The following is a 22,834-nucleotide window of genomic DNA, read 5'->3' on the forward strand; positions in this document are numbered from 1 at the left end:
TTCACGCGACAGACGTGCGTTTCGATCCTGCAAGCATGGTGTTGCTCTTTCGCAGTAGGCCATCTGCGGGCACACCCCAGAATCAGAGATAAAATGAAACAAAAAATGTGCCGTTACAAGATCTTAGTGTACCCAGCCAGCCGCTCTACATGGTGGCGACTTCTCGTTCCCAGGGCTATTCCGTCGCGCTGCGTGACAAACACGACGTAGCGTTGAATGATGCGTGTCCTTGCAATGGCTGTTGGCCTCCTACGGCGTAACTCACCCCAAGAGGACCAGAGTCGCGCATCTAACCAGCGGCATCATCGCAAGGCATCCAGGGGCTCTGCTTTCAAACGTCTCAGCGAGTGGCCTGAAAACCCGGTGACCGTCCCACTCAAAGATGGGTGACTTGGAAGTTTCGAAACCTGTTTTCCCCTCTGGTATGACGCCTAGTTTCAGCCACGACCCACACGTCATCCAAAGCGCCAGTGCGCCTCCATCGGACGCTATTTCGGGCAGTAGTTAAAGCGCGAGCGGGCGCTCTGTTCTGAGTCCACTGCGTTCAGCCCGGACAGCACTCGAGCGACCCGTCGAGATGCCAAGCGTCCCTCTTCTCCCTGCCTTCGTAATCGCCCTGTCCTCACTCACCGCATGTAAGTAGTGACCACTGGCACTCGCCTGCGCGGGGCTCGCCCCCATTGTGCTGAAGCAAACTGCCGCAAGAGACCTCAGAAAGGGGTCGCGCATGCCTAAATATATGTGTGCTTTTCTTGAAATTCACCTGCAAAGTCGAACTTCGTTCAAATGAAGTAGTATCGGAACAGTAATTTAGTTCGTTATATCCGATATTCGTTGTACCAGTAGAGCTAAAAAATCGGTTCATACCAATCGGTAATCTGGCTCACGCAAAAATTCTTGATAAAAAAACGCATTAATTTAATCCTATAACATACTATAAACAAGGCAACCCTTATCTTTCTCCATGTGGCATTTCAAGTTTAACGAACCAGAACATGAAACGAGAAATTACAACAGAACAAAGTTCATTTGACAAAACATGCCAGTGTTCCTGTTTTTTCGAGGAAGGGTGTGACCTTTGTCTGGTCGCTATTCACAGCACTGAGCAGGTTGAAGTTTTCCGCAGTGCCCACCAACAAAAAAGGCCTTTTCTGCTTCTGCAGGTTTGGATGCTGGAAGCTTTTCCAAGTAGCTCATCAGCCTACTGGTCAAATACTTCGTTATATCTGATAGTGTCTGCGGCTCTCACAGTTTCCCTTTCATTATAAAAGAATAAGTGTCATTGAAATGAACCGTGGCCAACCAAAGTTCGTATTTAGTTCGCTATAGCCAATATTTCGCTCTATGAGTGTCCTTGATAACGAGGTTCTCCTGTATACGGCCGAATTCGCACTCGTCTACTCAACGTGTGTAGCGCAACGATACCGCAGTACTTTCTCACTGACTATTGGACAGTATAGCGCAGTGTCGCGCCTTGTGTTAATAGCGGGTCAACGAGATAAAGAAACGCGCAAGAAGTGTCAAACAACACCACCTTTCAGACGTGGTCGTCCCAGCACAGTCCCTCAGGATCATCGAAGTCAGCGTTCCGGAAAGGCCGACCCGCGGGTCGTCGGTGAGGCTCGAGTGCCGCTATGACCTCCAGCGGGACACCCTGTACAGCGTCAAGTGGTACAAGGATGGGAACGAGTTCTACCGTTACATGCCCAAAGACCGTCCTGCCGCCAGGGCCTACCGTGTCAAGGGGCTCTCCGTGGATGTAAGCACATGTTTTTACTTTCCGCATATCTAGAAATTAAATGGCGCGAGCAGTCTGCGGCAAGAGAAAAGAGAAAAAATTTATATGTTCAGAGCCGTATCCTGCAAATAAATCGTTTGTGGAAACCGTGGTGTAGCCCTATGCAGCGCATTTATGCATTGGCGCGATGCAAGGACGACTCGCAGCATTAAATTGTAGGCAGTAACCGTCTATTGCTTTTTAAAAATCACCCTTTTGCAGTTCCCCACAGTGCACGCATGCACGCACGCACACGCACACGCATGCATGCACGGACACACACACACAACGAAATTAAATGAGGCTAAAAGTCCGACGACACTTACGCACTTAATGAACGCGGAAGCTTTATTATCCAGTCGAATGCCTGGGAAGCTTCGCTTCCGCCCCGCGTCCTCCAAACGCTTCGCCCGTCCTCTGGAGACAATTTTCTTTGCGATCCGCTTCCTACGCGTAGGGTAAATCGCCCTTCACCTCGTCAGTTGTCATTCTTGTCGTCCATCGTACGTCTTTGAAGCACACCGCGTTCCTTCCGCCTTGCGCTATCGAATGGCTTCGATCTGCATCTGACGCGTCGGCCCGCTGCTTGTCCCTGCCGCCGTGTATTGGGTATTGGACGAGTGGACGACGACGGTGCATTTTGCTGCCTGTCTGTCCGTCCGACTGGCTGTGTTATCTTGCTCCCTTACTCCATCGGCGATGCACTCTCGCGGATGGCCACCCTTCTCTACTGCCGAGTTTGAGCGGACGGACGCCGGCTTTTTCGCTCAACGAGCCGTTTATGGTTTTCGCAATAAAATGAAGAGGGTTATGCGGAAACCGGCAGCCACATCCATCACACTCGCCGAGCCAACCTTTGGGCACGGGAACGGAGATCCGGGCGTGGTCTCGCTCGGCCCTTCGGATAGTTATACTACCCTCGCTCAGACCCTCCCCCCACCGTGGCACAAGCTTTCTTATATTTAGGCCCACACGCCACTCCATAGCCTGTCGATATGTGCCTATCGTTGCCAGCATTCGATTATCACTGACAACACGACTAACGCCGCCCCCCCCCCCCCCCCCCCGTTTGTTCTTGCTGTTTGTTGTTTTTGTTTTCTTGCTGGATTTACCGAAATTGAGTTTTCTCTCTCTTGCTCCGCAACGCTCATGGCTTCTGCCGTAAAAAAAGGCAAACGGAAATGCACTGCTCCAGAACAGTGCTAGCTTTCAGTGTGCGACTCCTCAGAATGAAGATAGATACGAAAAAATGGAGGCGCACCTATTCGCGTCACTGCAAATCTCGCCGAAGGACGATAGTTTTCTGCTACGCCTGCCCCATAATTGCCTCTCCTGTCTGATCCACCCACCTATCACGCTGTCACCCTCCTGTCTCGGTCCACCCATTGTAGGTTTGCGGAGTTCAATTTAACCGCATTCGCACTGCTGCGCCATCTATTGGGACTGTTGTAACTTAACGCTCCAAGCACGAGGATAGGGCGCCAGCCCCGTTTGTAATTCGTGGTTTAGGCATATCTTTCAACACGTTTCCTTTATTTGCTTTCGCAAAAATCGAGCTCACATTGACTCTAACCAAAAGAACACTGCAAACACCAGTTATCTATTGAAGTTCTTCAAATTAGTCTAACATTATCTTTTGGCTGAAGAATGTTGACAAATATGGAACACCTTTCTTGATTTATTACACTGAAAATGTTTGGACTGTATAAAAGTCTCACTAAATAATTCATTTTAACTTTTGGCCGGGCGCCAAAATCGAGGGACAGACAGACAGACATATATACACATAGACAAACCAAACTTTTCGCGTTTGAGTACCCCGTGAAAGGCTGTCGTCTTTAAAATTGAAGGACAGTGAACCAGTGACGTTCTAGAACGGTGTTAAAATAGTGACGTCGATCCGAAGAAAACACTGGTGGTCTCTTTTGTTTGCTTGCTCTGAGCAGCTCCAAGCAGCTCTGTGTTTTATTTGCCCATACAATTGCTATGGCGGGAGTAGTTCTGGGCAGCCCAGGATCTGCTCAAAGCTGCTCTGAGCAGGCCAATAAGCTACTATGGATTTAGTTTATTTTGAAAGAAAAATTAGAAAGAACTGACGAAATGTCGCTTTATTCAGAACGCAAGAAAGGTCATCTGATTCTTTGGAAGTGTCTCGCTACATTCGCTGGGAAATGTTAACACTCTTCCTGGCCAAGTTATGGCCTGAAACTAGCATACACTTTCATTGGAGGTAGAAGGCACTTATTAACTACAATAACTACGTTCAACATTTTTGTTGACGCACGTCTGGAACAAGACGCCTTCCGGGAAGCGGTCCGATCTCTTTTGACACGGTACGTTCCACCACAGCTCGCAGGGAGCAGCGGCTCTTCTGTGATCCTGGAGAACGTACAGCGCTCTGCGTCAGGAACCTACAGGTGCGAGGTTTCGGCTGATGCGCCATCTTTCGACTACGTGTCCAAGGAAAAAGTTATGAACGTCATTGGTGAGTGTAACGTCCAAATGAAGACGTGACAGTGTTAGGTTCGAGAAAGATTAGCGCCATCCCCTTCGTCCTGGTTCAGTTCGGCAGAATGGTGTTCGCTGGTTCTCATCTAGCGCCCTCCCTCCTCACAACGTCGTGAAGTAGTAGTAGTAGTAAAGATCCTCACTGGAAAATATGGACCGCTGGTCACGATGGAAGAAAGGGATTCAGCCAGAGAGAAAGAGAAAATAAGCACACGCTGGTAGTTTCTAAAGGCCCGGCACGCGCCGAGGGTGAGGAACACTGCAATGGTGCAGTAGCAGGGAGGGGGTAAGGGGGGGGGGGGGGGGGGGTCAGGAACAAAAAGCCTAACCTTGTCTCGCACTGTAAACGGAATGTATCCCACCCTAGAACAGGAGAACAGCGCCTATAAGTTACGAATTATGGCTTCTGTACAGAGTAGTGCTAAAAGTAATGTAACTTCGCTATGCAATACTGTTGGTTAAAGCTACACAAGGCTGAAACTTTTAATTATAGCACTGCTTAGCCAAGCTAATCTCAGAGCACCCTTTCATCTGTTTTAGTGCACCGTAAGGTTCTTATGACTTTCGTGTAAATGATATAGACAGCAGCAAAATGTCCTCAGTCTAGTAGCAACATCGAGACCAATGGTCAAATGCCTTCTGCGTAGCGCTCCAGCTTCACATTATAAATTTGAACGCTCCACGGCCAATCAGGCGGTGGTGGTAATAACAGCTTCGTTGTCGGGTTGACAAGAAGTAGTTGGGGAGTGGCGGAAATAGTAACCCGTGTTCCTGGAGTACGACTAGGGCACCTTTCGACTCAAGTCTGAATGCTTCTCTCGACGAACGTGAACTCCGTACAGAGCCACCGTTGAAGATGGACCAGCCGCCAATCGGAGTGCTGGGAGGATCAGTGCGCCTCGACTGCCCGCACGACTTGGGAGACATCCCGATGTACAGCTTCCAGTGGTTCAAGGACGACACCGAGTTCTACCGGTTCACGCCACGCATGAGACCGCCGGCGCAGACGTTTACCGTAGAAGGTGTGACGCTCAACGTAAGTGTTGTCTTTTCTTCTCCGAGATTGGCTTGTTACCCTAAATATCAGCCAGGTGTTTCGCGCACATTCCGCACAATTCCATGCGCTCGTCTAGGCGCCCACTTTACGTGTGGGTTCGGCCGCATTGACTTCCCGGAGATGCTTCCCAGCAGGGCCCACGTATATGAGCGTGCAGCGCGAGACTCCGTTCCCCTGTGGGTGCAAGCCCGCCACTAGCTCTGCGCACCCAGCGAAACCATCTGGTTCACTTCCAACACTCCTGCTATTGCACTTGAGCAACCGGTAAAAGAACCCTGCTGTTATGCCTCTGTGTAGCCTAACGGGTACAAGCGCGTGCTTTAGCGCGAACGCTATGGGTTCGATCTTCAGCTGTGTTTTAGGGGCAAAGCCCCTTAGGGGCTCCGGCTGTCGGCGTCTAATGTCGCCGCCGTAACCGTCGTTTCTTGTAGTCACGGTACTAAAACACTGAGAAACTCGTTTACGCCTCGTGCTAGAGCGTAAAGCGAACTAAAAAAACACCAGGACACTCGTTTGCGCGTCGTGCTACAACGCTTGGTGTATCAAAGACGCGAGACTTTTTCAGCAAATCTGTACGCCTCTACTCCCCAACGGTTTCATTTCCGTTGGCGAAAACGCCAAGGTGCCAAGAAAACACTTATATATTGCATGATTCGCTCCTCCCCAGGTCTCACGTTAATGTATGTGCGGGGGGATATTTACGGCACATCCAGAACTCACCCATTCACAAGAATGTACCTGGCGACTCCTGCAAACCCACACTCTCCCTTGCAAGGCGATACTTTACCACATTCACCCGTCACCTAACTGCCCCGCGTGTGGCATCCGTGCTAAAGTTCTCCACTCTATGTGGGGCTGCCCTCTTGACCCCTTCCCTTCAATAACCTCTCACGAGCAGTGGGATGGAGCGCAGGGTATAGCTCTGACCCGCGAGTACAAGCCTCACTCATGGACAGAGCTGCTACTGTCGCCGCCAGACTTGTGCCGGCGGCCACCCCGCTCCTTTAACCTATTTTCGCTCAATAAATGTTTATCTCTCTCACGTTAGTGGAGACAGCCCGAGCCCCTTAGGTGTCGGCGTCTAATGTCGTCGTAACCATCGTCTCTTGAAGTCACGGTACTAAACACAGAGAAACTCGTTTACGCATCGCGCTAGAACGTAAGGCGAACTAAAAAAACACCAGGACACTCGCTTACGCCTCGCGTTAGAACGCTTAGTTCTTCAAGGAATCGAGACTTTTTCAGCAAAGCTGTTTCATTTCCGTTGGCGAAAACGCCAAGGTGCCAAGAAAACACTTACACGTTGCATTATTCGCTCCTCCCCAGGTTTCACGTTAGTGGAGATGGCCCGGGATTTTTTTTAAACTGCAAAATGTTCTCTTGGTTCAATTGTGGATATTCTTTTTGTAAATAAGGATGGTTTGACATCTTTTAGGCCAGTTGAGGGGTGACATATCAACACGTTTAATTAAGGTGTTGTATCAATGTCAGATCGGAATGTCGCCGCCGCAGCCCATTTAAATCAGACAGCCTTTTTGTCTCCGTCTTTATCGATATCCAGTGTCTGCGTCCTCTCAACATTTTCTGTGACGGGGCATTTACGGTATTCCTCTCCACAGAATGCTTAACTGCGATGATGTCGCGACTATAAGTGAACGTAAGAATGGCGGCAAACTTTCCCTAATAAACTTCACCATGATATCCGCGTGAAATCACTGTACACTTTGTAGCGGGATCGGTGGACATTTTGCTTCACTCGTTGCAAACGGAAAATACCGTCACTGGTCGCAGCCGGACTCGAAAGAGTGGACACGGGTTCTCTCAGCCAATCCATAGCATGAGGCCTCGCGTTGAAAACAAATTTTGAATACTTAGTCGCTTTCTTCAAAGCAACTATAAAACCACGGCCTCCGCGATCGGCTGCCGGCGGCGCGCCGTTGCTCCGGCCGTCCCAATCGCCCGGAGAGAGCGTAATTCCGAAGAGGCCGTTTCGCAATTTTCCGCCGCACCGCGGCGCGCGGAGCCGATGGTTGAAACGAAAGCCGTGTATGCTGCAACGCTTCTCGAAATGGCGTTTCGTCAACTTTCGTGCTTCGTATCGCAATAAAAAGAAAGCATAGCTGATGTTATGGATGCAAAGCGACTCATAGAACCTGATAATAATGAATTTATTTTACCTACGATTGCAGCTATGCGACTTGTTGAAGCTATGCGACTATGTGCAGCAATTCGGCACATGTTAAAACATGTGCCGCATGACGCCTTCGACACACCGACAATATTCCCTACTACCAATGGAAAATTTCTGGTGCTTAAATAACGTTCGGTTCGCTAAAAGGTGATTATTTTTCAGGTATTTCTTATCCAGGCTTGCGCACTTTATATAATCTGCATGATCAATGCAGTTCAGTAGAGCGCGGGGCGCGATCGCGTCATACGCACGACGGATGGCTGCGCTCTTATCTGGCCTTCGAATTAATGCCTGTTGGGTGAAAGCACCCGTAATATTTTTAGGATTAACACGTTTAAATAGTATTACGTTGAGCGATAGCCTCAAAGATATGGCAATCTGTTCTACACATGTGCGTTAAGCAATTTACGGTTTCAATTTCAATTGCAACAAATAAAACAACTTGAAGTCAGGTGCACCCCGATTTCATTGTATTCTTAAACGTATTTCGGTGACCACTGGCAAGCCCAATTTTCCCTATTTTGGACCCAAGACTAAAGACATTTACATTTTCAATTACTGATGTCGAAGCCCTTCCATGTGTAAAGCAATGATGACAGGTTTCATGTTTGCTTTGGACATGTACACACTCCAGCTGTTTTCAGAGGCCCGTTCTTCCACGCGAAAATATGCGAGACTTGTCCGTATGAAAAAAAAGGGGGTGGCGACAACAGTGTTTGCAAAATCATTTTAGTGTGACAGCGCACAAGCTGCATAAAACTCCTCGTAAGATTTTCTGTGTTTTGGGGGGCAACCGAATGCTTGTAATGCGGCTTTATTTAGATAGTGACACTGTGTCTTTCGTTTAGAGAAAACTGCATAAATAAGAAATAACACAATCGTAAACGGCGGCTAATTGTTAGCTGAGTTGCACGCCGCAAAAAGCGAATATAAATTGAAATCTTGTAAATTAAAAAAAGGCATGTGTGTAAGAATATAATCAATAGGCTGCATAGCAGGTGTTCCTTGGACGAGGTATCAAGCAAAAATATACGAATGTTAAACTTCTAAAAATAACTGGAAAAATCAAACACGGCGCCAATATAAAGATGCAACCACTGCGCTCTATTGTTCTATATAACCCACCCTATGCGGAAATAAAAATATAACTGCTGTTCGAACAAGCACGCACCCGATAATTCTGCAGCCGAGAAGTTTTCGCACCGAAATATCCGCGCACCTGAATGTCCGCACGCAAAATGTCCTGCACCGATCAAGCACAGCAATCACAGCGCGATTAACTTTTCAGTGCTGTTCCTCGAAGCTTCTGAGACAAGTGGACTTCATGACCCGGTAGTTCGGTTTGTCAGCTCAACAAAAATAAAGCTGCAACACAGTTACGCGAATTCCGGCCGTGAAAACACGCAGCAACTCAGGCCCCACAAAGCCGGCCAGGGGAGTCGGTGCAAGCTGCCGAACCGTCGGCTAACACCGCCACCTCGCGGCGCGTTGCGGAGTTAGCCAAATTACATGTTTTTGCTGGGGGACGCGCCGAATGGGACGGCCGGAGCAACGGCGCGCCGCCGGCAGCCGATCGCGGAGGCCGTGATAAAACATAACTTTGAACACCGATAAATAATGTCCCCCGCCGACTCTATAAGGACTTGTTGCTGGGCGAGTTGTGGAAAACTTGAAGGCATGATTTTAGCTCTGAAATAGATGAACACGTGAAAGGCGACAGAGCAAGCGCTTGTCCTGTCGCCTTTCGTGTATGCGTCTATTTAAGGGGGACTCGCATAATCACATTCCTACTACTAATTCATGACCCACGGGCTTAAAAACCATCGTAAACCAATACAAAAAGCTTTACAAATATATTTTAATGTACCCACCGGCCTAGTTCACTTATTTTATAACTGTGTAAATTTTGTATTGAAATAAATACGCAAAACTCCCACTTTCTAGAGAGCTAGCGCTGTCTTGTGAGTGGTGGTGGTGGTGGTGGTTGTGGTGGTGGTGGTGGTGATGTTTATTAGCGGGTGGGTCTCGCCTTGCGTGATATGCCGGCAATTGCTCCCCCGATCAACACCTTCCTCCCGTTATGCGCGGGAAATCACCAGGAGTCACTCAGGCATGTGTCACTTAAAAACCCGTGGATCAGGCGCAAAATGTCTCTCCCGGTGATCCATTGGCCTATACGAGAAAATATATCATCCAATAAGTCATGCGGAGCGGCTCTCCTTCGAAGTTCTTTAAACAAAGCTAACCTCTCCGTCGCATGCACTCGGCAGTCCATTAGAAAATGTCCGATAATACCTGTAACACAACACGTTGCGCACAGAGTTGAGGAGACAAGGTTCAGCTTATGAAGCCACGCCGGTGTCCGCGCTGAGTTGGTCCGGATGCGGAACAGTAAGGATGCCTCTGTCCTCTTCATTCCTTTGGTAACACAAGGCTGGTGTTTTGTAGACTAACCAAAATGTGTTAATTGATAATTTTTTATTTCTTTAAATAAGTGATACATTTCTAAAACAAGCAAACTAGGTCATTATAGGAACATTTTTTATAGATTTGAAGACATTATAGTACTGGTACACGATGATTTTTAAGCACGTGGGTCATGACTTAGTAAGTACCATAGGATAGTGATCCGGTGAGTCCCCCTTTGAGCGTTGAAACCATGTCGTCAGTTGGTCCCTGGCTTCTCCGTTCACGTGTACTTCACCAGCCAGTGTTCTCATCATGCGAGCCGTCCTCGCAGGTGTTGCTGTCCAACTACTCGTCCATGTACCTGGAGAACCTGCGGCCTTCGAGCGCGGGCAAGTACCGCTGCGAAGTGAGCTCCGACGCCCCTCCTTTCCTGAAGGTGCAGGACGAGAAGGAACTCGTAGTCTCCGGTGAGCGGTCTATCCTTAGCGTCCGTACCCTAAACCGAGTTCATTCACGTAGAAACAGAATTAGCTGCATGAGAAATGCAGGAGTCGTGGTAATAAAACTAAACCGCAAAAGCGGGACACCAACAAGCAGGGAAAAGTGAAAGTGAGCAGGTGGGACGTTCATTTTACTTGTAGAACGGAATGAACGCAGTGTTGAACTGCTGTCAGGTACCGCGTGTATTCAGAATGCACTTCTCTCCTGCTGGCGGTGCAGTGATGTGGCACTTCTCGTCGTGAAAGGACCGGAAATGCCGAATGACCATGTTTGAACCATGTTTTGAAGATTGCTTCTTGGTACGCAGAGCTGCCGGAAATCAGACCGCACATTTTCCCGGACCGGGAGAGCTACAAGGTGGGTGACACCGTGCACCTTAACTGCACCACCAGCCGGTCCAGGCCCACCCCGAAGCTGACGCTGCTCATCAACGACCGGCCCGTGGACGACTCGACGACCACGGCGACCGTCGACAACCACGCGGACGCCTTCCAGTCGGCGAACCTCCAGTTCAGCTTTCCCGTCACCCACCAGAACTTGCGCGGAGGCGCCGTGCGCGTGAAGTGCCAAGCCAGCATCGACGACATCTACACCGCGACGGGCGAGACGTCCATTGCGGTCGGGCAGCGGACAGGGCCGCTGATTGCGCGCCCCCAGCAACGGCCGCAGCAGCCTCGATTGCAACACGCCTTCTCGGCTTCCCAGCCCAAAGACGAGTGTCTCGCCAAGGCCATGGCCATCCTCTCCAGGGCGTGGGCCACTTTGCAGTGAGGCTGCCGCGACGTTGCACTTCGCCTCCTTCCAGCTCGAGTAGGAAGCGCGCTAGAAGAGCATGAATGCACGAAGCGCGCGAATAAAGACTTGTTGAGAATTTACTGGCAAGATGACTCATGTAACGTGATTTTTAACCACGTCTTACACATACTGCAGATGTAGTGCGCTCTCGCAATTGCACGTTTCGTTCTTGTAGAATGAATCGCTGTTTTCATGCATGGGAACGAGCTAGCTAGGAACATCGAGCTAGGAACATCATGGAGAACGAGCTGGCGGATCATTTAGGTAATCTCGCTCTTATAGCTCCCATTAAATTCAGCATACCTAATCTGGCTCTTTTTGCATCTTCGAGATTACGACGTTATTGGCATTTAGACGCTACTCGTTCCTACGCATTCCTATCCTTTCAAGATTATCAGCATTTAAATTCAGGTGGAATGTTCATTTTTGTGGTTCTCGGCAGTGCGAAGTGACCTTCACCGAGCGGCGCTGCACGATTCCAAGACTAAATTTCTATCTGTTTAGAACACGGCTTTCACCTACGGAACTATGTGTATGGTGCAAGGTCCCTGAAACAATCGAACATTTTTTTCTCGCCTGTCGCCGCTTCTCGGACGCTCTGCTTTTGAAGGACCCAATTTAAGCGTTTTGGGTTGACTTTATCGGTTCCCCTTGTATTATCTATTGGCGCAATAAATTTTCGGTATGCAAAAAGGGATATATATATAATTGTATTCAATTTTTTTTTTCTGCTTCAGGTCGCTTCAATTGCTGAAGGGCAAGAATTCACGCGGAATTCGGGTTTAATACATCACGAAGTTTCATTTTACGGCCTCGTTCTTTCCGGTAATAAATTAGTATTTTGAGGTCCTCCCGAATTTTAGCAAATGAGTTAGCCCCGTCCAATCCCCCTTGTGGGTACGTGCGAAAATTTTGAGGGTATAATAATCATCATCATTTATTTCAGAGACGGCTCGTCTGCCGTGCTACAACTATTCCGATCAGGCTGACTTTGATCATAGAGCTTCTTAGTAAGTATACTAGAGAGTAAACTGCGCCTTGTAAGCCATGTCGTCGTGGGGGTTCATGGGAAGACCCCCCTTTTTGGCTTGGGCTTAAGCCCAAGTCAAAAAGGGGGGGTGGGGAGGGAGGGGGGGACATGACAATAGGATTTTTAAGCGGTTTGGGGGGATTTGCTTCCTTCACTATGCATTAACACGTTTACGAGCTACAAGTAAGTTGAAATCCTCCCTGTTCTGAGGTAGCCGTGTTCGGTGAAACAGCAGGCAGTGCATGATCGCACCTGACGTTGCTCATGCCTCAGTCGAAGGACGCATGACTGAGCGGGTAATATGCTGCCGCGAAATTTGTAGCCGACGAAAAAAAGAAACAAAACGTACTTCGACGAAGACAAGATACGACCACGGAGATACGGCAGATACGGGCACTTGTATGCATCCTATCTTGCCATCGTGCACGACTGTTTAACGCCACGTTTTCTTTTTTCTTGTTCAACTAGTTGGCGGTCGGTGCACCGGTTCACCACGAAAGCAACGTTTTAAGAGGCACGCTCAAAAAACTTTCGAAACTCTTCAATCAACTTGTTATTTGCAATAATGGTAAAATTAATAAAATCAGAGTCTTTCATGAGTCCCCCCCCCCCCCCCCCCCCCCCAAATATTAACCTTGGTCGTAACTACAACCTTGGCCTGCGGAATAGCAGAAACCGTTCCGGCAAAGAAACGCTTTACTTCCTTTTTCCTTAGTTTTAAAACAGCCTGTTCTTATTTTCCACTTACATAATTGCACACTATTCTTCACGTTTTAGGGGCCCTTTGTTGAAATTTGCGGTCCCTAAAACGCTTCAATCCAAGCCAATGATGAAACTAAGGCGAGCGCAATGTATAATGGCGATCCTTGACGCCACAGACGGCCTTGATGTGAGCCGCATAGACGCTAGCGCCAGATTCCTCTCTAGTGTATATTGTAAGAAACTCTATGGACTTTGATATTGCTTTCTCGTTCCTGTTTCTTCCTCTTTTCCCTATCTCTGTTGAATCTACATACAAAATCCCTTTCTTCTGCTCGACAATTTTGCCTTATCTGATTCATTTTCATGAGAAAAAAAAAACTCTTCTTGGCCAATCCACCTAAGTGGGTATGCGCCAATTTTCAGGGCCACCACAAATACACGTGTAGACGCCCCCGGAACAGGTCACGAACAAGTTGGGGTCTGCAGAGGCGAGGACGCGCTACAAGAGGATTTGCCCTACGCGGCTGTGCCGTCGGAAGACGACGACGAAAGGGATGACGACGATTGCTGTTGATCAAAGCACTGTACAAACTTTAATAGTATTTGCTTTACAGTGCCGTCCAAAACGGCTTCGCACTGCTGGTGTCGGGCTGCACCCTCTCCTCTGGGGTCCGCTGTCAGTGTGGGGAGAAGCTAGGTCGACCCCCAGCTCTCCTGTTTCTCCAGCCTTGCACCGCTAGTGCAAGCTGTGCTAATTTTTTTTTTCGTGATCCTGTGTACCTTGCGATTTTGTCTGCCTGACATGTTCCATGAAAGAGAGAGTTTTAAGGCTTCCGCCTTGGAGGCGTCGGTGTGGCGGAGAGCAGGCGAGGCAAGGACGACGTTTGTGCGTCACACGTGAAGAGCTGACCAACACAGGGAATCTCTGCGCGTTAGTGTGGGAAAAAATTGGATCGTCAGGCCTGCAAACAAACTTTTTAGCATGTTCTAAACGTGATCCGCGAATTCCGGAAATAAAGCTATCATTGAAAAGAACTACATTCAGCAACATCACTAATCACCATCTAAGACCTCACGTGACTTTCGAAAGCATAACAAGGTCAAATTCATTGAAGCCATTATCGATCTGTGGAAGGTGTGTCATATACAGTACTGACACCATTTTATTGGCTCATGAGCAAGAAATTTCGAAAAGTAAAGGTTAAAAGTTAAAAAATGTTTGAAGTTGATCGTCCGCGGGACATTATAAGCAGACGAGTCTTTAATCGTTGCGAGAACAGTGATGCGCCCCGCATTGCTAGTGGCCTCTCTAGGGCAGCACTTTATGAACTGCCGATTTTGTAGACGGCAGGTGCGGCGTCCCTTCTCTGTTATTTTCGCTGTTTGGTCAGCTTCGACGTCAGCTCCACGAACGCGCAGAGTTTTTCGTAATCGTTGAACAGCCGCATTATCACCAGGGCCTGCAACAAGAATACTCGTAATCAGCGTGCGGGGTCGCGAATTGTACGTGCTTCCAGTAACTTTATCTGTGGAGCATCGAGGACTGCGCAATGATCCCAAAATAAATGTTACGCCCAAACCTGTTGAAACGAAAACTGCCGCAATAACATGTGCATCCGTACATTCGTCCTCCTTCTCCTCCTCCTCCTCCTTATCATCACCATCATCATCATCACCAGCCTATCTACGCCCACTGCATAACAAAGGCCTCTCCCATTATTCTCCAATTACCCCGGTCCTGTGCTAACTGCGACCAATTTATCAGCGCAAACTTCTTGATATCATCTGCCCATCTAACTTTCTGCCACCCCCTGACACACTTGCCTTCTCTAGGGATCCACTCTTGTACCCAGAATGACCACCGGTTATCTTGCCTTCCGATTCACATGCCCTGCCAACACCCACTTCTTCTTAATTACTACTAATATGTCTCTAACACGCGTTTGTTCTCTGACCCACTCCGCTCTATTCTTGTCCCTGAATGTTGCACTTATCATCTTCGTTCCATTGCTATTTGTGTCGTCTTCAATTCAGGTTGAACCCTCTCGTGAGCCTCCAAGTTTCTGCACCGTAGGTGAGCACAGGTAAGATGCAATTGTCATACACTTTCTTCTTCAAGGACAATGGTAGGCTGCCATTCATTAGAATGCCTGCGGAAAGCACTCCACCCCACTCTTATCCTCATTATCTCTGCCTTATGGTTGGGATCCGGGGTCACAACTTGGCCTAAGTAGGTCTAAGTAGATATACTCGCTTACAACTTCCACTGCCTCGCCATCTATCTCAAACCACTAAACTCTCTCGACGTATGCTATGGTAATATGCGTCGTAGAAGGTGTTAAAAGCGTGAAAAAGTTGCCAAAAAATAATCAGCTACAACTTTTGGCATTATCTTTATCCTAGCACAGCCACTATGCCCCGGCGGGCAGAAAGGCGTGCAGACCACATTTGTGATTTGGCCATTTTAATCCCGTAATAATTGTTGCTGTCGTTGTGTTTGCATTTATTTCATAACCTCTGCGCTTAGTGGATACGAAGCGTGTTCGAGCTATATCAGCAGGAAGCTGGTTTAGCATCCCATACATAGTCTAGCAAGCAACGGTACGCAGGGCCACGGATCTACCTATGGTAATGAGTGTATTGCCACAAATATAGGCCGGCCACCATCAGATGTTACTTCGAATGTCCTTATCGGTTCTTTTTTATTTATTTGGCCAGTTAAAAAGACGATATTTCGGCGCACGTTAAACATCCCCAGGTGGTCAAAATTAATCTGAAGCCCTCCACTACGGCGCGCCTAATCACCTGCGTTGCGTCGTCGCATTAAACCCTACAATCAATCAATCAATCAATCAATCAATCAATCAATCAATCAATCAATCAATCAACTGTGACTCGCAAGCAGGTCTGCAAGCAGGAACAGCCCTATTGAGCTGACTTCACCGTAACAGGCAGAGCTTCTCTGCAGTGCTCAGAGCTTCGCAGCAATAGGCGCACCTCGTGCGCACAGAGGAACGGCGAAACACTACTCGCTGATTCGTAACGGCATTAACCCCAGCACCTATGATATGGTGGTTCCCAGTAAAAATTGAAGGCGCCACTTTAGATGCGACGCATCTCTTTCACTCGCCTTGTCCCTCCGGCGTCGTCCGGCGTAGTCCGCATCCCTCCCCCATTCTCCTCGACGCGCCAGCTGCGCGCTAGCGCCGCTCTCACCGCAGCGCCATCTGCGTGTTAGCGCTCGCCGGCGCTCGCTCCGCCGCCGTGCCAGCTGTGCGTGGGTGCGGGTTAGCGCACAGCTTGCGCGCAGCTTGCGCTCGGTTAACACATGCGCATGCGCTGCTATGCGCTGCTCTCTCTCATTCCGCTGCATATAAACGCGGTAACTGCGCCGCCCCGCTCAGTCGTTCCGCCGCCGCTCCGTCGATGACATCCTCCGCTGACCACCGATGATTTGAATGGAGACTAACAGGCCCGCTATCGTGATGGTCGGCGCAACCGTAACAAGCACCGGCCACCCCGATAAAAATTTACACCATCTTCCCGCGAGGGGAACCATGGGGTAGATGCGACGCATCGGGGGTGAACATGCTGCATAAAATATGGACACACAACAACAATGGACACGCTAACATAACGGAAACGCAACGGAAACCTCCGATGCGTCGCATCTACCCCATGGTTCCCCTCGCGGGAAGATGGTGTAAATTTTTTCCGCAAGTCACTCACCCGAAATTTCGTGGTGCGACTATAGATCAAGACCGCTTCTGCTCAAAACATGCATCTACATTAAGAAGTAACTTAAAGAGCCGCCGTACCTTGAAACCGGTTGTCACAAAATTCACAGTGGCCAAGGTAACGTAGCGTGAGACCTGCAAGAATAAAAGAACGTGTCAAAGGACGACAAAGGGAGCTTTGAAGTATCGCATCGTGACAAGTTGCGCACCGTCCAGCCCACTTCACCTTTTAATCGTCCTCGTTACACTTGGCGCCGCTTATCACGATGAATACTCGCAGCAAAGGTTTTATCGCAACAACTTATAACAAAGATATAGCAGAAACAAGAACGCTGGTTCACTGCGATATGCGAAGCATCGCCTATGGAGATCCACGACGCCACCCACAACAAAAGATAAAGGAAGCTCACACTAGCGCGTGAGACTTGAAGGTAGCGAAGCTGTATGCAACCTTCACTACCATCACGATGCTTTAAAGGGACACAGAAGTGAATTTGTCAAGCTCCCGGTTTTGCTTGCACTGCGAAGATTGGCTCAAATTACCACACTTTTCATCGTTTATCCGGTTGATAAGTCGGTAATTATTTCATAAAGCGGGAAAGAAGAAAAACTACCATGCGCAGTCTGTGGCGGCCGCACCAACTAAAGGTTGTGACGACAGGAGGAGGTGCACCTTGATTGGACGATGTCCAAGGTTAGCAGCATTCAAACAAGTTTCGGTTTCGGTTCTGTAAAACAACATGCTTGACATCCGACGGTATCATTGGATGGGCATTCTCAATATCTCAGTCATCGTCGTGCCGCGCTTCTGCCATGTTGTCGGCTGAGAATGCCTAAGATAAGTCTTCCAGGACTGCTGGGAATCGTAGCAATCACTAGCCGAGGCCTACGCAGTGGATGAACGCCCTCCGCGTCACCGCAGACGCTGAAATGCCATGCGCTTTTCTCCCACATTCGGAGCTTGCCTCACTCATGCCTGCATCGTAAAAAGCGTGTTCGCACCAGGCCAAGGGTCTACTGATTCTGGCCTGTGCCCACTGCCCGCAAGTAGTCAGTGCTTGCGGCCACAGCACGCCAACGAGAATTGGCTAGCGCGTCAGTGTCAGTCTGCGCGCGTTCTGCGAACTCGCTCGTGGAGCTGTGAAAGTTACGGCCCGAAAATGCTGAACTCAGTTTAGAAAACATCGGCCGCAAACTTAAAAATCAACTTACAAAAAAAAAGCATGTACCCTAGGGGAATCGAACTTGCAACTTGCAAAAGAATGATCCTCGCGCTTCAGACCACTCGGTCACGAGCCAGCGCTCTGGAGGTTGGATATAAATGGTATACCAGTTTACACTTTTATTAGTTTTAGCATTTCAAGAGCCTTAAATAACTATTTGTTGTATAGCGCTCGTGCAGTAAGCGTCCCCCAAACTTCCACAATATCTCACGTCTAGCAATTGCATTTCTTGGACGGAAAAGCGTTCGCAGATGCGTGGTCGTTCTGCTGACCTCTGTGCTTGTTCACCCAGCGCAAAAAAGTGCTTCCTGCTTCCTAGTTTTGCGCTGTACGGTAAAAGTTTCAGTTGATTTTATCTCCCTAGTACCTATATTGACTTCGCTCACTGTTCTCCTGCCTTCAAGTGGGCTTAGATTTTCCTACTCGCCAGGCAGTGAAGCGTCGCATGTGCACTTGTGCAGCGGTCATGTGGAGCGACCCGGAATCGGAGCTTGATACAGTGTACAAACTAACAAAGTAAAGAAAGGCACATTCTTCCATTCAGAAACGTGTTGTGGTTTAGTTTCAACTGAGCGAGCGAATTGCGACGACCCGTTGGCGGCCGGCGGACTAAACGCTTGGCCGACTGACTCTGCCGGAAGGTCGGCGAGCCGTGCAGTAGCGCAGCCAATTGCCAGCTCGTCTCCTCGTGACGTCACACGAAAACGCCATAGAAAATGGGCGAGGGTGCAGAGAGGAGGACAGCATTTTCGAATTGCTTTTTCTACTAAATGAATTCGCGTAAACGCGCTCAGAGTGGTAGAAACATGGCCTAGGGTCTCCGGACTACAATTTGCGCTAATAATCCCGCAATGTTTACAAATCACTTCAGTGTCCCTTTAAGTCCACGACTGCAGCCGATTTGGTGCTGCTTCGCTGCCGCAACAACCTTCACTCCATCATTGTGGCTTTAAGTGCGAGCTCTTTTGGAAGAGATAATCATTGCATATCACTTTGGAGGGGCGTACGCAATGACGTGTCTTTCTCGTTGCGAGCAGGTGTCGCCATTCATTCAACGCTGGAGTCATTCTCGTTCCACACAAGTGTGTTGGCAAGATTACGACAAACTCTGAGGGTTTTTTTTTTTTTTGACGATCTCGCCCAATCTCCCGAAGTCGGCATGTTTGGCTTGACAAGCGTGCGCAGGAGACGCTGGGCGGTCGTCTTTCCAGTGCGCGCACTCATCCATTTCTTGGTATGTTTAACTGCGAACACGAAAAATTACGATTTTCTAAGCAGCTTCGCTGTTAAAAACCATGCAGAACAGCTAAGAAAGCAGAATGCGTTCGCTGCTAATTTCGCGTAGCAGGTCACATCTCTCGCTCACCGCACCAGCATACCGCACCAGCGTGATGGTAGTTTCCCGCTGGAATGCGTGATACTCGATGACGTGCTTCACAACCTCTTGCACGATACGCAAGGCAAAATCTTACCTAACCTTTAACTTTCGGTGTAGAATGAAATCCGAAGTTTTTGTAAAACCGCTGAAATCTCCGTTCGTGAAGGAATTAAACTCGAATAAAAAGCCACGAACGAAAACATGTAGATTGTGCAACTAATTTCCGTGCAACTCAAATTATCGCATGGCTAAGCGACAAAAGAAAAGCTCCGAGGCGACGTAAGCACTTATTACGGGTTGCGAATGCAAAAGCAGTGATGTCCAGTTGGGCGTCGAAGACGCTTTGCATACGCATCGCTTTATCGAAGGGATTCGTCCTCTTTCCGTTTCAAACGCTTCGCTCCACGATCCTCGCGCTTTCGAAAGGGTTCGATCTGTGGCCGACGCATTGCGCTGCTGCTCGCTCCTGTCGCCGGGTGATGGGAGAGTGGACGACGATGGTGGATTGCGCTGCTTGTCTGCTCGGCTGTCTCGCTGTGTACTTCCGCTCTTTTCGTCAGCTCTTTTCGGCCACTCTTCGCTATGGCCGAGTTTCAGCTCGTGCTGTGGAACGGCTCGTTCTATGGAACACTTGCCAGAAGCGTGGGTTAGGAGCCGTTTCATGCCTTGCGATGCTGATGCCTTTTTTAAAGACGATAGTCTTTCTTGGGCTCCTTAAACCCAGAAATTTTGGTCTGTCTGTATGTCTGTATGTCTGTATGCCTGTCCGTCTGTCTGTCTGTGACTCGATTCAGCCACCCGGCCAAAGCAAAACAATGCCTGCCCATTAGTCTTATATAGTCACAGCTAAATCTACCCGTCTATGTCCGGTGTAAGGTTCATACTTGTCGACATTGTTGAAGAAGAACAAGACATTACGCAAATATGAGACAGCAAATCAATACAGAAGTGATATTTGCAGTGTTCCTTTATAAAAAAATCAAACATGCTTGCTTTTGCGAAATTAAATACTTCATCAACTGCAGAAAAAGAATTCATTTCGCCGTCGCCTACTGTCGCCCGCGCCACTATAGCTTCTTGCGCCATTTTAAGAAATCAACCGGCAACAGTTACGCAAGGTTCCACTAGATAGGTTCCACGTTCTGCTTGCAACGCACGTGGAGTAGGGAAACGCGGTTCTATAAACGTTGAAGTAGGGCGCCTCGATTAACGCGCGTCTCCGCCGTACAGCAGCGTTCGCATCGAGACACCCGGTTTGGAGCAGTGGAACGCGGGAAATTTAAAATGATTTAAGCAAACCTTTGGCGTCTTTGCCTTGGGAGGAGCGCGACGCAAGAGGAACAACATGAGAGGTGAGCGGCAAAGCGAAGGAAGGCATTTACTTCGCAATAGCCGATAAAGAATATCGTCTTTTGACGACATTTGCAACGAAAGGAGCAGATACGCGGCCAATTTTTTCTCTCAGTGGGCCATTGACGGCTTTCGCATTAATAACAATGCAATTCTGAGGCCCTCTAAATGTACCAAAAAATCTGAGCCAAACTGCTAGGCAATTGTGGGTTGCCAACCCGAAACGTTCCGGCTAGTGTGTTCCCCAACGTTCCGGCTAATGCATCTTTTCCACGATTTGTAAATTACTTAAGGCTATTAGATTGTGTCGTCGATAATTTATATAACAAAGGTTAAATTAGGCGATGAACACGGTATTGCAATGGTGAAGGCTTGGGCGAGTTTATGCATAATTACAAAGAGGGGAACAGCGCAACACGGACGAAACACATGAAGAAAGTGACAACTACGTGCGCTGCACTTACAACTGAAATTTATTTTTCGGCATGTCACATATATAAGCTGACAGTCAAAAAATACAAGAAAGCGTAAATAACATGATTGCAGGTGATAAACCAGGCAATCGTCACCCTACACCAACGCAATGCGCCATAAACACTTGCTGAACTATGTGTGGAACAGAAAATTAATTCCTTTCGGGGAGAGGGACGACGAGGGCACCCTCACACAGTTTCCTTTTCGGGGCCTCTATTTCTGCAGCCTCAATTATTTCTCTGGTTATTTTATCTTTGTGTTTTGCGGACTCGTGGTTGTTACTTTCTTCGTGTGTTTCATCTGTGTTGCACTGTGCCCCTCTTTGAACACAGTATTTTGTTTTATTTGAGTCCCCAGAAACACAATTCTTATATTTCCTTTCGGGTGAAGTTTTGGTTTACACACGCACAGGGTACGACCGGTGACGTGAATGATTTCCCGTTAAGGGAGATGCGGTTATCGGTCAGCTAGAAGCCTTTCTGCTGCTGACGCTACAGCTCTGCTGATCAGGCCATCGGGGGCGGAGCGGACCGTAACAAAAATTGGTCGCCGTCCCGCCCTGCGAAGGTTGATGTCCAAAAAAGCTGCAGTAAACCACTACAAATGGTGATGGAGGAGGGTATGAAATGTTTCTCGTAGTCTCCGCGGGCTTGTCAGTTGCGCTCGGCTAATGTCACTAGACAGTGAGGAGGAAAGGGTACAAAGTATCGGCACTCTTTTCTCCCGTTGTTCCGTGCCGCCGCCATGATCATTGGTCAGTTCGCATTAGGGGACATTTGTTTACACTTCGACGATTCATGGACGCCGCCATTTTGTTGTTTATGCTTTTTATTGGGTCAGTTCCGGTAGGCTTAGCTTCTTTTCCCTGATTCGCGGCTGCGAGCGACTCACGTCGTGTCCGAATGTGAATCAAAGATAACAGCATTTCAGCATAACATCATTTTAGGAGCAAAAGTGGCTCGGCTTCTCTGGCGGCAAATGCTGGGTCCTGCACAGCCTCACGCATGTGCTCGGCGTCTTGGGCAAGAACTGCTCTGTTTATTGACACAAGTCCTACCTACCCTTCAAAGATAATATGCAAACATAAGCTTTACCAGGAACACATGGTGGATGAAGGGGGGCCCTATTGTTCACAGGTGCCTTAGTACCCATAATACGGTTTCGATACTTGTTTTCTGGTTTCTTTATATGAATTCTGAGCGCTATGCTGTATGCCTGATTAGTCTGACACATGTGCTCGGCGTCTTAGGCCTTGGAGCCATGCCGTTTTTGCCCATGCAGATCGTTTTTGCCTGCGGCGACGAAACCGTTGGTGGGTGGAGGTATACTGCTTTGCTGTAAAAATCTGAGGCACACTGCTAGGCAATCGTGATTTCCCAAAGTGAAACGTTGAAATGTCAAAGTGCAATAGTGGATCTTTCCCACTACCTTTATCCGCGTATGCGCTTAAAGGAACCCTGAAACACTTTTTTCAACTTTGTTTGAAATCTTAAATGCTTGCAGAACGTAGTCACCCAAAACACCCAGTACTTAGATTAGGGGGTCGCAAACTATCTCAGCCAAAAGTTACTGCTCTATGCCCATCAGATAACTTGTAAACTAGCTCAAAAGATTTACCTCTCTTTCCCGGTCTTGGCGTTCTTCGACGGCTCGAATTAGGTCACTAAAGCCATGTAGCGGCTGTTGGCCAGTTTTCCTTCAG

At 48.5% G+C, this 22,834-nt stretch overlaps 2 protein-coding genes across 2 annotated transcripts in view; one reads left to right on the top strand and one right to left on the bottom strand.

Annotated features, from left to right (window-relative positions):
- Positions 1 to 347: 347 nt before the first annotated feature.
- Positions 348 to 11,325, top strand: LOC144173998 (junctional adhesion molecule 3B-like). The gene is made up of 6 exons (XM_077702395.1): positions 348 to 635; positions 1,542 to 1,759; positions 4,127 to 4,262; positions 5,128 to 5,321; positions 10,274 to 10,409; positions 10,751 to 11,325. The coding sequence occupies exons 1-6, from the start codon at positions 578 to 580 to the stop codon at positions 11,212 to 11,214; spliced, it is 1,206 nt and encodes a 401-aa protein (XP_077558521.1). The 5' UTR covers positions 348 to 577; the 3' UTR covers positions 11,215 to 11,325.
- A 2,672-nt stretch (positions 11,326 to 13,997) lies between these two features.
- LOC144173999 (uncharacterized) overlaps positions 13,998 to 22,834 on the bottom strand; it is a 75,346-nt gene continuing 66,509 nt past the window's right edge. Inside the window, exons 8-9 of the mRNA XM_077702398.1 lie at positions 16,789 to 16,842; positions 13,998 to 14,430 (exon numbers count right to left, since the gene is read on the bottom strand). Of these exons, the coding sequence (XP_077558524.1) occupies positions 14,341 to 14,430; positions 16,789 to 16,842 (144 nt within the window). The 3' untranslated portion in view covers positions 13,998 to 14,340. The remainder of the gene's footprint in view (positions 14,431 to 16,788; positions 16,843 to 22,834) is intronic.

This window comes from Haemaphysalis longicornis, unplaced genomic scaffold (genome assembly GCF_048455015.1).
Source record: "Haemaphysalis longicornis isolate Haplotype H1 unplaced genomic scaffold, Haemaphysalis longicornis Haplotype H1 scaffold_3, whole genome shotgun sequence".
Classification (NCBI taxonomy): domain Eukaryota; kingdom Metazoa; phylum Arthropoda; class Arachnida; order Ixodida; family Ixodidae; genus Haemaphysalis; species Haemaphysalis longicornis.

Coding starts and splice junctions, on each gene's coding strand:
- LOC144173998 (XM_077702395.1), top strand. CDS start 578: ATGCCAAGCGTCCCTCTTCTCCCTGCCTTCGTAATCGCCCTGTCCTCA. Junction 1,760..4,126: donor TCAAGGGGCTCTCCGTGGAT/GTAAGCACATGT, acceptor GTTCCACCACAG/CTCGCAGGGAGCAGCGGCTC. Junction 5,322..10,273: donor TAGAAGGTGTGACGCTCAAC/GTAAGTGTTGTC, acceptor CCGTCCTCGCAG/GTGTTGCTGTCCAACTACTC.